Below are 15645 nucleotides of genomic sequence, written 5' to 3' on the forward strand. Positions count from 1 at the left end.
GCTGGCGGATTTGGGGTGAAAGCAACCCATTAATGAATGAATCTCGAATGTATTGGTTCTTATGTTCCTCGGCAGTGACTGGTTTAAAATCAAAATCCTTTCCCAAGAGTTTCAAGGCTTGAATGTATTGATTAATACCTTCTCCCTGCTTTTGTTTCCTTACTGCTAATAAATGTCGAGCAAAGATCTCTCCTTTAGGTTTTATAAGCACGTCCTTGAGTGTCTTGATAGCATCTTCATATGTCGTACATTCAGATATCAATTCATAAACACTAAATGAGAGGAAATTGGCGAGTACCTTAAGTTTGTCGTCGTCGTTCAGTGGTTCGGTAGATGGAGCAACAAAGTTCTCAAAAGTTTTCAACCAATGTGTAAATTCCTTACCTGAAGTAGGAGAGTCCGGGTTTGGCATGAGAGGGTTTGCACTGAATTTATCGGGTTTCAAATACTTCTCCATTTCAAGACTTATAGTAAATAAAACGCGTTATTCTGTTAATAAAATTGTAGTGAATGATAAACGAAAGTTTTACCCAAAGATAGGTTTTTATTAACAGAATAAATCTGACATAAATTGCAACCAACAAGGTTAAGTATAAAAGAAACATATGTTAAATTATCAGTCTTATCAACAGGGCGTTAAAGTAGTGGGAGGAAATACCACAGAAGTAGGGAAAAAGGGAATTAGATCACCACAATAGTATTAATGGAAACTAATATTATAATAATAATTAGTTGAAAACTATTTACGTGATTAAATGAAAAGGATATGAATGGTTATTTTGTTTTTACACAACAAAAGACTGTTCAAACAGTCGTTATTAAAACATTTTTTTTTTCCAACACCGTAATGGAAGAGTAGAAACCAATAAATCAATACATTTTGAGAAAGTTTATGCAAATAATACTTGCATTAGCTCTTTGGAAAATAAGATTTCATATAACCTTCCCTTCTACGACGCAGTACCTTTTGAATTTGACATTTGTCTCTTCTCTACTTGTTTTTAATAGTCCTTGAATCGAAACGTTACAATATTAAAAAAATAGTTTCAAGTTGTTTGTCGACATGCACCTGTAAATTACTTGGTGTATTGTCATTTCAATAATGAGAAAAACACTGTTTTAACTCTAAAAAGAACAATATGTTTGGGTCCAGGGATCAAACTAAAATAGGGTCAGTGCCTGAAACAATTCAGGCAGTTGTAAAACCCTATGGATACCGCTATAATGCAAAGAAGGAAATCCTCAAGCAGCCCAAAAATTTTGATTATTCTGAATCGGAAACACTACTAAATGAATATCCAGGTTGAAAATAAATGAAAATTATTTAAAGTTTAAGTTTTTTATGCTTGTACAATCCTAGTTTTATATGTTTTTTCTGTGCTTAAATTTCATGTATAGTAAAATATTTTTTTATTATATTTCAATTTTTTCCTCCAATTGAGTAAATAAACAGATACTTTAAATACTGATTTTAATACAATCATTTGTGCTTCATAATTCAAGTGAAGAACTGTAATATTACCCAACCAGCTGTCACATTAATACTTCAATTGAATCAGGGCAAACATTGCAGATAATAGTTAAGGACTATCCATTGTTTGACCACAATTATATAATGATCAATTAATGATTAAATATTTTTTTATCTGTTCTATAACAAAATCATTCTTAGGAGTATAGAAGTACCATATTTTCTTGAGCCTTTATTCAATTCAAAATTTAAACACAATAGAAATGATAAATTTAATACAGTTACTATTGGAAAGCTGATCTGTCAGTAAATGTCATAATACATCATCATTCAACAAATCTAATTACTCTTTAAGCCAGTGGTTTCCAACTTGTAGTCTGTGGACCATATGTGGTCTGCCGGCGGGTCCAGAAACATATATTTGTGACGGCATATTGTTAGAACTATTTTATTTAATTATCTTCCCTTATATTTGTGTATCGGCTAAAATGTTTTTACAGGTAGATGTGCAATAAAAATGACTCGCTCTTCTAAGCAACCTAAATTCCAATATTTTCCATGAGAGACCCCCAATTGTCCTAAGTCAGGAATAGTGGTTGGCCGCACGTGGTTCAGTTTCTGGCTCCGTAGATTTCTATTGATTTAGAACCTCCTCTTTGTCAGTCTCAGTTAACTGATCAAAAGAATGTGAAAATAATGGTCTGTAAAATATCAATCACATATAAAATAATGGATTAAGTTCATATAATTTTTTATGGTTTATAGAGCTTGCAATGCTTATATAAAAAATAAAATTACTCCTTGTTCAACCTTTATAAACCTGATCAGATCATTTGTTACTTTATAATTTTTATTGTTGATAACACACAAATTATTTGAAAATGAATTGAGGATTTTAAAACATCTTTTATGACCATTTTTTCTAGAAATTATTTGGATAGTAGAAGGATAAATGAAAAGGATGACTTGAGGGAGTTAGAAAATGAGTTTTACGAGTAATTTTTTGGAAATAAAAAGTTTTTTGGATCTACATGTTCCTGAAATAAACTTATGCTTCAGGATAGATAAAGTTGTCTTGTTATCTACTGTTAACTAATAATTGTTAATATTTCAGTATAATATTTGAAGCATAGATTTGGTCCAGCTAAGGGTAAATAGTGAAAAACCTCTCATTTGTATCATTGTCACTTATAGCCTGGTCTCTTACCAATTCATTTCTGTAAGTAGGGTTGTGGTGTAAGAAAAACAAATTTATTTAAAAAAAAAAAAATTTTTTTTTTTATTGGCTCTACAAACCTTATAGATCTTTGGCCACCTGAAACAGCCTTTTCCATGTCTGCCTGTCTTGGGCTACTGCTTTCCAGTTTTCTGTTTTGCATCTTTGTTGATTCTGATTTCTATCTATCTGGCTTCTGGCTCCCACATGGTCTCTTACCTACTATACTGCCATTCATTGTTGTGTAGAGGCCTCCTGATGGATTGCTTCGAACCACATGTCCTACCCACCTTAACTTCTTTGACCAACCTCTGCAAGCAGTTTACTGTTCTAATCCTCCATGTGTTAAGGGCTCTGATCCCAGATTGCTCCTGTAATTGTATGGAGGACTTTCCATTCAAATCTTTTCATTCTCCTTTCTTTGGTACCTACGAGGGTAGTCTGAAAAATTTCCGACCTAACAAAAATACAAGACATTTTTTCTGAAACTATTTTTTATTTTTCAACATAATCTCCTTGTAACTCTACACACTTCTCCTAGCGATGCTCCTATCTCTGTAAAGATATGAAAGCCTTCTGCATGTTGGGTGCCACGTTTGCTCATGCTAACCAAAAATGTGTTTGAATGAACATTTCTAACGCTCTGTTGGCGCAGTTTAGGCACAATTTTCCAACCGAGTTTTGGTGTGGATTAATTACTTTAGATGAAACTTGGTTACACCATTATATGCCCAAAACAAAAAACAGTCCAAACAGTAGACTGCAAAGGGGGAACTGGCTAAAAAAAAAAAACTGTTTTCTCAGCTGGGAAAGTGATGCCAACTGTTTTTTGGGATAGTCATGGAGTTATTTTAACCAACTATCTTCAAAAAGATAAAACCATTACAGGTATACTATGCTTCATTATTAGATAAGCTGAAGTCAGAACTTGTGGAAAAACGGCCACATTTGCAGAAAAAGAAAATCTGTTTCACCAAGGCAACGCACCGCCTCACACCTCAGTGGTTGCCATGGCAAAAATCCATGAATTATAGTTTGAACTGCTTGACCATTCGCCTTAATCACCAGATCTAGCCCCAAGTGACTTCTTTTTGTTTTCTCATCGAAAAATTGTGCTTGGAAGACAGAAATTTCTGTCAAATGAAGAGGAACTCGTCTTCATGAACTACTATTTTGCAGAGAAAAACGCTGAGTACTTTTTGGACGGGTTACAGAGATGGGAGCACCGCTGGGAGAAATGTATAGAGTTACAAGGAAACTATGGTGAAAACTAAAAACAAATTTTCAGAAAAAATGCCTTGTACTTTTGTTAAGTCGGAAACTTTCCAGACAACCCTTGTACTAGAGCCCAGGTCTCACAGCTGTATATCAAAGCTGGTTTTATCATGGCATTTTACATCCTTGGTTTCAGATTTTTAGAGATTCTTCAGGATTTCAGTATTCTTTGCCGAGAAAAAAAGGCTCTGTTCACACTCATTATATGCTGATCTATCTCAGTCTGTTAATCATTTATTGTTTTTATTTTACAAATTATTATTTATTAAAATAATAAGTTGTTCTTATGAAGTTACTTTATTTATGAAAATATTTTTATTATAAATCTTCATCTCTTAATCAATTGATGAGATTCAAACACAATATTTATTTATGATAATACTCACACACATTATAGTAATATTCATAATAATTGAATCAAATAATACTTCATGAAAATGTTATACTAGATAAAATCAAAATTTTTTTTGTTACAGATGATGAACCTGAAGATGGGAAGCATTTAACAGAAAAAGTAATATTATTAGCTGATAATGTTAAATTTATTTTATTGAATAAAAAGTTTGAATTGACAGTACTAATATCCATATAAATTATGCAATAAGTTATATTTTTTAAATAATTATTTTTTTAGAATATTTTAGTTTAAAAGAACTTGATCCTGAAGTATTTCTTTCTTTCTTTTTTTTTTTATTTTATTTTATATACTTTATTTAAAAAACAAAACAAAACAATATTAACTAAAAAATAAAGTTGTAAATTCAAAGAAAAATATATAATTAAAATAATCATGCTTCCTTACAAGTAATTATTACTATAATTGTAATTATATTAATATAATAGTACTTTTATAATAGTTTATAATGTTATTAATATAATATAACTCTTGATAGATCTTTCTTGGAATTTTTACATTTTAGATTGTTTTCAGGAACTGAAATATCCAAAATCAGTATTTTTTATCATAAGTAGTGAATTTTGTGAAAGATTTTCTTATTATGGAATGCGTGGTAAGTAATTTTTATTATCTTATGAAAGTTATTATTTTAATATGAATTGTAAATGTTTGAATATTTTTAAAATCAATTAGCATCCTTTTTTTGTTCTAATATGTTTTAAGTAAAGTTAATTTAATATTTTCTTACTTTGTCTCAAATCAAGTCATATCAGAACCGCAATGTTCCATATGTTGCCGATTTAGCCAGATACCATTGCTTCCATAATAAATTTCCCAGCCACCCAAACTCACTTTTTTCTAACCTGGCTTCTCCTTCATTACCTGATAATCCTTCTTGGCATCTGTAAAGAAGAGGGTTTCGATATCTCCTCTAGAAATGTTATTGGAGTTTTATCAATGGTAGATTCTCCACTTGTTTGTATCATGTCATTTTATCACTTACAGCAAATTTACTTGTTATGTATATTCTTAAACAATTGTAAATAAGAATAAATAAATTATAAAAAAAAAAAAATCTTGAAACGTTCTCAGTCATCTTGCAGGTCAGTCCTAATTTATGGTCCAGGTCTCCCTTATATTAGAACTTTTATGTTTAATTTTTAAACATTCCTCATCATTTATGTAAATTTTACATAATCATATGCTGGTGTTTTTTTTATTTTATTTATTTTTTAAATTAAATTTGTATTCATTATTATATAATATAAAATCTCCTGTGATTGAAATTTATGAATGAACAAAATAATAATTTATTAATTAGCAAATAAGTTATTTGATGTAGTGTAAGCATGGACCAAAACTCTCTCTCAATTTATAATTTTCTTAGGATTCTTGTTTTTGAATGATATAGTTTTTATTTATTTCTCTTAAAATAATATTTTATATTATAATATTAAATGTATTCTGAAAAATACATAAAATAAATATAGATAAGGCATTGTTCTGTTTTGTACAGGTGTGCTAGCACTATACCTGAAGGATTATCTTCACTATAGTGAAAATAATGCAACAATAATCTATCATTTGTTCATTGTGCTGTGTTACTTCTCACCAATCTTCGGTGGAATTATGGCTGACGCTTGGCTAGGAAAGTATAAGTAAGATTTTCACAATATAAATTTTATATTAATTATTTAAAAATAAAAATGATAAATAATACATGATTATAAAATGAACTTTTATATATTTATAAATGATATTTTCAATAGCCACAACCAAAACTTACTTTTTAAACTCAAAATAACTAAAAATCAGTTTATTACATTTTATAATTAGCTCAGTTCACTACACGGCCAGGTCCATTTTTTTATATAATGAGTTAGAATTGTTTTTATCAAGTAGTTTTATACTTTATGTAATGCTAAGGATCTTTCACTGTATAAAATGGCTAGTATTAAAAATGCATTCTAATATGTAAATTCATTAAGAAGGTTCTGTTTGAATGTGTATTCTATAATGGCAATGAATAGGTACTATGAAGTTCTGAAAATTATTAATTTAAGATATTTCTAGAGAAAAGTAAAAAACGATACTTGAAAATGTTGCACAGAATGCTTGGAATTGACAAGTGTTTCGTCTTTTCATAAAACACTTATTGTGTACCTGACTACTCAAAGAATCACTTTCATAGTTTCATGTCTGCATTGTTCGTTACACAAAAAAAACAGATTTAATTTTTTTTTTTGTAACTAACTTGTAACATTTTAATATTATTTTAAAACAAATTGTTTCACATTCAATTTTAATCACATATTGGGTCCAAATAAAAAAAAAAAAAAAGTTACATTAATGCATGTATTCTATAGTACAAGATTTTCGATCTCCTGAATAATTTTACTTTGTTAACCGGATCATGTTTTTAACTAAGCTACTCATATATCAGTATATCTTTCTACATCTGTAACTTATAACAGTTTTTTTTTTAATATAGGAGGTTATTTACTAGTAAAAAATCTATTCTATCTGAGTGAGGAACATAAGCTTTCATTCCATAGGACCTCTATGGTATTAAAATAAATTCCCACAGCAGAAATCGAACCAGCAGCACTACAGTTACAAGATTTCATTAGCAACTTAGCTTAGTGGACTAATTACAACTAACCTACCTTATTTGACACCTCAGTTCCCTCAGCTACAAAAGACATCTCTGTTGAAGGCCTATGCAAGTGGGAACAACTTGGTTCATTTCTCAGATTCACTGCAAAATAAATATCGATTAACCCGGGTGGTATTCGAACCCACAACATTCCGAACCAAACACTCTAGGACCATGCTCATCTCACCATACTCAGTTATTTTATACACCAAATTAAAAACCAATGATATTTTCCTTATACTTAACTATTTTACTCTACTGAGCCAGTCCCAGTAATAATATTGTTGAGTAATCTAATACTAATTTTTTTCCTAAAATTTAAAAAAATAAATAGTATGATATTTCATCAAGTATAAGTTTTATAATGACTTATTTTGGAGAATTGTCCTTGTTAATGTTTAAGTGCTAATTGTATTTATGAGTACAAAATATTTGTATTGGATGCATTGTAAATAAATTACTTGTAGTCCTTGGATTTTTTAAAAGAAATTTACTATGATATATTCAATAATTATTTTTAAATTATCGATTGTTATTATATTTGATATAATAAAATAATATTTTATTTTTCAGCACAATTCTTTATGTTTCTCTACTTTATGCGTTTGGAAACATTGTTCTTTCATTTGGATCCGTTGCAGGACTCAATATTCCTCACAGGTATTTGTGTTATTCTTACAATACATTTTTAGTTTTGGTATGGAATTCAGTCACTCAGTAATTTTAGTAATTTATTCAGTTTTTCTGTAGTGGTAATTTGTCTATTTCATTTGAACTTTTTTTTTTGTAAACATAAATAAATACTGCTGTGTTTCCTAATGAATAAAGAATACTTTTATTTGAATAATAACTTGATAGGCATGTAAATCTATTACAGTAATATATATATATTGTAATAATTTTATTTATTAAAAATAAAATAAAAAAGAATTTTTATTCTTTTTATAAAACTTTTTTTCAAATATAAGAGATACTTTGGGTTCAAATTAAGAATTTTAATATCAAATAGATAATATAATTTTATTATATAAAAAGAGAGACTCTTAATCTCAGGGCGTGTTGTTACTAGACTATCAGAACAGGCATTTACAATAATTACAATTAATCAACTTAATAACTCTTTATACATGAATCTATTTTTATGTATAGCAAAAACTAAACAAGCTCACGATCTTCCTTTGATGATTCCTTGGTGTATTCTTTTTTCTTATTGTTCTTGTCTTAGCGTCCAATATGGCTTCCTTCTTGACAGAAATTGATGACGACCTCTTCATACTGAGAGATCATCTCTCTTTGGCGCCACAGACACAACTGACCTCTTCAAAAACGAAACCTGCCTTGAGGTTACATGTAAACATCGATTGTCGCACAACAGTTAGGGATTTTTCCAAATGATTTACTTTCTGAATATTATTCATTTGCACTATTTCTTGATTTCTATTTTTCCTTTAATTTACTGTATTTTCAATTATGATGGGAAGAGTAAAAATAGTTTTTATGATATTTGAATCTGCTCACATGGCCTTGATTCAACGGACTTGACTGAAGAATACGTACCGCCATCTTGGCTTTGTTTGGAATACAACGTATTTCTTTTAGACAAAGAAAACTGGTTAGCTTGCTTTATAATTTAAAATAACAAATAGCAATATTAAAATTATACATAAAATAAAACATATCAAAACCCTTTATACATCAAAAATATACTATTTACTCAAAAAGAGCATATTACAATATATATATATATTGTATAATATGTTTGAATGAGATGGTCAGGGCTGAGGGCAAGAAGAAAAAAAAATTAGTTTTCAACTATTTATTTATTGCCAACCATTATTTACCGAACACTATTTTTTTCTTTCTTATAGACCACAGCCCTGACCATCTTCAAATTCACATATAGCCAATCATCTGTTTATTTTATAACATATTTTTTCTTTCCATGTTTTGTATTAACTCCTTTCTTGAATTTTCATTTCAGAGAACTTTCCCTCCTTGGGCTGTTTCTGATTGCAGTGGGAACTGGAGGAATAAAGCCATGTGTTTCTTCTTTTGGAGGGGACCAGTTTGTTCTTCCACAACAAGAGCAGGAACTACGGCGTTTCTTTTCTGTTTTTTATTTTTCAATTAATGCTGGAAGTGTTATTTCCTCCTTCTTAACACCAATGTTACGGGAGTACCATTGCCTCGGCAGCAATGAAGACTGTTACCCATTAGCATTTGGATTACCTGCTGCTTTGATGATAGTTGCTCTTGGTAAATGTAACATATATCATCTAACATATAAAAAAAAATTCCAAAATTAAAAAAAAAATAGTGTATAAGATAAATAAGCAACAATTTGGTAATTATTCAATCCAGAAATATTTTATGTTGCAGTTATATTTGTTGTTGGAAGTCCTATGTACAAAAGGAATAACCCAGAAGGCAACATTGCTTTGCAAGTTGGTGGTTGTATTGGTGTGAGTATACTATAACATTTTTCAAAGTATCTGATGATCAATTTTAAAAGTATAAAATTTAAAAAAAAAAATCATTTTATATAATACTACATAAAAAATTAGTTGCAATATTATAACTCAGAGATATGATTTTAAGTGTCCAGGATCAAGGAATGGTTTTAAAACCAGATCCTGAACAGCACAATGTTCCATGCTAAAAAATTTATGAGTTTTGAAGATTATTTCAGCGCAGATTTCTGTTCTGTGAACTTTAGTATCAGACATACAAGTGACCCTTACCTTTCACTATTAGATGACTAAATTTATTTAATCAAATTAATAAAATTGTTATGACCTGTTAAATTAAATGATTTATAATTAAAAGATTTAGTTCTGGTTAAAATATACCTTTTATTTTTAGCATGCAGTTTCCAAGAAAATTAGTTCAAGTAAAAAGAAAGAGCATTGGTTAGACTACGCTGAAGATAGATATAGTACAAAATTGATTGCAGATATTAAAGTTCTCCTGAAACTAATTTATTTGTTCACACCTACAATTGTATTTTGGGCTCTATATGACCAACAGGTATGTAATATGGCATATTACAATAATAAATGTTGCTTTATAATTGATGAGGGTAATCGATGGATAATGTGCTTGAATTCTGAGAACAGATTAGAGTCCAATAAGGACAGAAATCTTATTTTCCATTATATCATCCATGAATAAACTTTTTGGTCAACTGCTCCTCCTAAAGCACATCTAGCATCTATAAAGTGGGCACATTACTATTCATTTGATTGTAGCAAAAATCTGGTGGTTGAGTATGGATGCTGATCACATCTCATCTTTTTATAATCTTTGTTCAACAGTACATTTTTATTAAGTACTGCAATTTTATTTTTTTAAACAATTTTATAGTTAAGCTGCAATATCCTTAAAATTATTTTAAAAGATTAAATGATGCTCCTAGTATGATGCCAAATTAGTTTAATTTTAAATGAAAATGACATATTTTAAAAATATGTAACAATACAAACCATATACCTGAATCACCATGGGTGAACAGGCATTATTTCCTATCTGAAAATCTGATTCTATATTTTTCTGTACCATTTATCTACATCAAATAAAATTAAAATAACAAATTATTACTAATCATAGGATGAAAGTCTATTAGAATAAAAAAAATAAATAGATGTAAAATAAAAATGTATTATTTGTCTCTGTGAAGTTATTTAATTTGCAGAGCAGTGGTATTGGTAGTTCACTGTTGTTATATATCTATTAAATCTATTGAGCTTGCATGAAATGTATAATAAAAAAAATTATTAAAAAATAATTTTCCAAAACATTATCTCTTTCATAAGTAATGTATTTTATTCTAAGTTGTTCAAATATGCAGGGCTCAATTTTTGGTATAATACTTCATAAATGTTTCTGGTACATCCTTTAGGAAAAAAGAATATGATAGTTAAAAACTTTTGTTTGGTCACATATTACTCTGTTTATAGTGGGTAATATTTTTTTTGGAAAAATAATTTCATTTCCTGATGATAATATTATAGAAGTCATAGTGTGTACATGTCACTTAAAAGAAAAAAAAAAGTTGTATATTGGACAAAATGACGGTTTTAAGTTGTTGGTAAAGAAAAAAAAATGTTATTGGAGATTGAAAATTATGTTTAGTGTCATGTAAAAATTTGGTTATTTTTTAAAAACTGAAAAATGTAGCAATGCATTGTAGAATGAGTTAAAAACATTTACTGTAGTGTATTTTATATTATTACAGTTTTGAGGATGAGCTAATTTAAGTTCAAAATTTCCAATATATTAAAGTATTGCAGAATTAATTAAGGGTTCAAATTTGTCCTTGAATGATTATAATTGATATAGCATTATTGACCTTTGAAAAATATTCAATTGAAGTTTATTTTTGTAAAGATTTTTAACACAATATAAATTAATTTAATCATTTGCAGGGTTCCAAATGGACGTTTCAAGCTAGTCGAATGAACGGAGATTTAGGTTGGTTCACTATTCAACCAGACCAAATGCAAACTCTTGATGCCCTGCTTGTACTGTTTTTCATTCCTCTTTTCGAAAGTATTATTTATCCCTTTTTACAAAAATTGCGATTAGTGAGGACACCTCTTCAAAAATTGACAGTTGGGGGTTTCCTCGCTGCTCTTGCTTTTCTTTTATCGGGTGCTCTTGAGCTTTATATACAGGTGATTAACTCATTATTAAACAAGGAAGGAAATGAGGGTATGGCCAGAATTGATTTCAAGGCTTTCTTTAGACTACTTATATCTGCGGAAGATGAGAGGGAGGAGAAGGTGATGTTTTTCATTTATAATTTGAAAATGTCCGGCCCTAGCTTAAAATATTTTAATATAAAAATTGAAGAGCAGTAAATTACCTACAAGAGTGTTCCAATATATATATTTTTTTTCATATCTGTAGTTGTTTAAGAAATATTCGCTCGTCGAAGTAATACATTTATTGACTCTCTCAATAAAATGTAAACATTAGGTTTATTGTTAATAATGAATCTTTCTAATTGATTGAAAAAAAAAATTGTCTAACCACCTATGAGAATTCAAGGTTTTACATTTCAAGATAACTAAAAATAATGAAATAGGAGCTGAAAGGAAGGATAACTACTGAGAGTAGAGGTTCCTAAGCCAGGATAACCACTGAGAGTAGAGGTTCCTAAGCCATGCAAAAAATTCTGAATAAGAGCGCTGTCTTACAGGATCAAGATTATGGTCAATGAGAAAATCATAAAAACCTGTAATCACCTACAGTTATAAGACCTGGGTTATATCCAATAATCCACTATGGAATGATCTTCAGAACTTAACATTACCATCTACCATTTTGTTTCAAAATGGTGGCTGAATCACTTAAGCCTCGTATTTTTCTTCTGATTGGCCACTGGTTTGAAAAAAAAAAATGTTTTTCTGTTAGAAAGATTTGTTGGAATTTTAATAACTTTTTAGTGTTTTAAATCCCCACCCTCTTTATGAATATGACAGGACTTTTACTATGTCCTCTTCCTAAGTAGTCCAGTAAAGCGTTAAAGTCAATTCTGGTTTTTCTGCCATTTCTGTCATTATTGATTGGCCTACATGTAAATATCATTTTCAGTACTTTACAGAAGTTTAATTTTATCATTTAAATTTTCAAGAAAGAGAATCCAACATTACCCATGAGTGGACAGTCTGAAGTTGTTCTTTATAACTCACTAAACTGTGTCGCTGAAATTGATGGAGTTCCGAATAAAGCGCTGATACCACCTCGAAGCTTCTTAGATTTGAATCCAATCTCCTCTGAGCCTGTTAATGTGACCTTATTGGCGACATGTGCGGGCTCTTGGACTGGTATTCTTATTACTAAGGAAAAAGAGGTAAGTCTGGGAGTGCTTTCTTTTCTCTTTCATTAATTTTTTTTCTTATTATGTTTACCCAAAGGTCAGTTTAATGGATGACCAGTTAACAGAGGATCTATTGTAAAAGTATCCCTCATAAGCTGATCTTGCTGAACTATTTTTGTATAGTTCCTATATTACATTTGATTTGATTTGCTTTTTTTTTTATCTAATTTAATTATATTATTCTTATTATTTTTTATTTACTTCATTTAATGTTCTAGGTTTCTTCATTTATGTTTTTAAATGAAAAAAATAAGCTCTCTTTGGTTCAATTAAATACGACAGGAGGAAATTTGGAAATGGTCAAGTCTCAATCTTCTAATCCTAAATTGAAGTAAGATTTTTCATAACTTAATTAAAAAATTTGTTTAATGTTAATTTTATTTCCTCAATTACCTATTGAAAATATAATTATTATTAAATTATGTAAATAAATAAATTGAATATATGAAATATAACAATTTTATTCATTTTTAATTACCGTTTTTGAACAAATAATTTATTAAGTATAGTACATCTAAGATGAGTTTGCCTGTGGGCAAAAGATGGGGAAGGGTGTGCAGTAGCAAACGTTTCCTCACTCTTTGGCAATTATTTTCTCTCTACACTGTCAATTTTGTTTCCTAGACATTATAAAAGAAAATTGAAAAAAAGGCTACAGAGGAGGGTGCGCGAGCTCCTACAGGCAAACTCATTTTAGACGTATTATACTTTTCTTTTTCAAAGCCACTACTATATTTATGATATTTTCTGATTTCTTTTTCTGGGATAGTGAGTTCAAACCTTTGAAGGTTATTTGGATCCTTTTTATACTTCAAACATTTTTTGTTCATATCGCCTTAATATTAAATTGTTTTTTATGACGTTTTGGACCATCTGTTTCTTAGACATTTTCTGTAAAAATAGAGACATGCATACCTTAGTTACATTATAAATAATTACATATAAATGATTTATTATATTTTAAGTTCATTAATTTTAATGGTTGTTATTAATAGCCAAATTTTGTTTTCATACACTTGAAATTTTTTATTATTGATAATTTTAGATTACTTTTACTATTATTGCTATTTTCTCCATTTTTATGTTTTTTTCTTTTATTTTATATTTTTTACATTCATGTTGTAAAACTATTTTCTTAATGGCAACTATTTTTAAAGCAATATCTGTTTGAAATATTATCTCTTTGTCTTTGAAATTTTATTCTATTATTAAAATATATTTATTATTATTAATTGGCCATTTTATATTTATATATCATTCTATATTTCATTGTCAATTGTTGATCAATTAACATCAAATCACTGATGTATACTGTTGTATTATTGTTCATTTATTCCCATCTGCTTACTGAGTATACGCTTACATTTTATTTGGTCCTTTGTTAGCTCCTCCTCAGTGCCTCTCAGCATGGAGTTGCCTTGATTCAAGCTTTCCATCTGTGCTGGTCCCCCTAATGCCCTCGTGGAATCCAACAGCTTTCCTCTTTTCTCTCTCAGTCTAGCCACATTATCCAGCCATGATATCCTTGGTCTTCCTCTTCATCTTTTGCCAGTTGCTCTAGCTTTGAAGAATTTGCATGGTTCACGGTATTCATCCACTTGGCATATATGTCCGAACCACTTCTTAAGAATTTCAGTTAGTGGTTTCACCACTAGCTCCTCTCTTATTCTGGTATTTCTGAAGTGTTTGGTCAGCTATTTTTCTGAGGTACTTCATTTCTGAGATGTTGATTCTGTTCCTCAATCTGTCGAGAAGGACCCAGCTCCCACTTCCATATAGTAGGGGGGAACCTTTGTTAGCATCGTTAATTAATCTTTTGAAAATCTATTTTATTTATTATTTTTGTGCAATGTGTATCTATTTTCCCCATGTCTCTTTTATAATTTACCATTTATTTTTTATATGTATTGCTTCCAACATTTTCCTTATTATATTGTTTTCAGCTTTGTAAAGAAGAATGTATTATTTATAAAAAGTGTTTGATGTATGAAGGTAACTCACTATCTCGGAAGAGAAAAAAATTAGAAAAAGAACAAATAATCATTTTTACGATATAACTAATCAATTATTAATATTTTAGGATTCTCTATAATGGCCTTGGTCCATTATTGATATCAGCTAAAACTATCGATAATGTAAGAAATTTTTATGTTAGTTTTGGTTCTCACCAGTCAGAGCAGATTGAAATGCCTCTAATTGGAAGGTAAAACCTTGCTGTTACTGATATTTATTTATTTATTTTTTATGAACGTTGGCAATGTTAGTTCTGTATTTTTACAGGTACATCATTACCGTTAATGGCAGATTTGTAACCGACATTAACTTAAAACAAGGTGGAATTTATGTTTTGATGTTAGAAGGTGATTCACAAAATTTGGTATGTGCTTTCTGATTTTTGTTATATTATTTAATTACTAGCCATTTTCGAAGTTAACGTGTACTTAAAACATTCGGTTCTTATATCGTACTAGTAGTTATGATAATATTTTTTAAAGGTTTGCATATTTATTTGTTTTGTAATATTACATTCTGTCAGATTTATAGGCAGTGATAATAGGAATCATAGGGCCGCCCATAGCTCAGTGGTTAAGACACAGTCTTACCAATTTGATGTCTATTGGCGGTGCCGGTTCGCATCCGGCCTGGGACGTTGACTGTTTTCATTGCGTGGTGGTCCCACAAAATGAAGAACTTTGACCCCACAACCATGGTTAGGCAGTATAGGACTCCAATGGGAGTCTTGGCCAAA

At 29.5% G+C, this 15645-nt stretch overlaps 1 protein-coding gene across 1 annotated transcript in view; it reads left to right on the plus strand.

Moving 5' to 3' along the window:
• Nucleotides 1-872: 872 nt before the first annotated feature.
• The window catches only part of LOC106688885 (peptide transporter family 1), a gene marked incomplete at its 3' end in the record, with an annotated part of 17862 nt that continues 3089 nt past the window's right edge, over nucleotides 873-15645 (plus strand). Inside the window, 13 exon segments of the mRNA XM_014433582.3 lie at nucleotides 873-1302; nucleotides 4439-4476; nucleotides 4894-4972; nucleotides 5876-6017; nucleotides 7589-7675; nucleotides 8997-9271; nucleotides 9395-9477; nucleotides 9878-10042; nucleotides 11440-11688; nucleotides 12651-12869; nucleotides 13115-13227; nucleotides 14977-15099; nucleotides 15177-15273. Coding sequence (XP_014289068.1) covers nucleotides 1140-1302; nucleotides 4439-4476; nucleotides 4894-4972; nucleotides 5876-6017; nucleotides 7589-7675; nucleotides 8997-9271; nucleotides 9395-9477; nucleotides 9878-10042; nucleotides 11440-11688; nucleotides 12651-12869; nucleotides 13115-13227; nucleotides 14977-15099; nucleotides 15177-15273 — 1833 coding nt within the window.

Source organism: Halyomorpha halys, unplaced genomic scaffold (genome assembly GCF_000696795.3).
Source record: "Halyomorpha halys isolate HHAL.00 unplaced genomic scaffold, Hhal_1.1 Scaffold1226.1, whole genome shotgun sequence".
In the NCBI taxonomy this organism is placed as follows: Eukaryota; Metazoa; Arthropoda; class Insecta; order Hemiptera; family Pentatomidae; genus Halyomorpha; species Halyomorpha halys.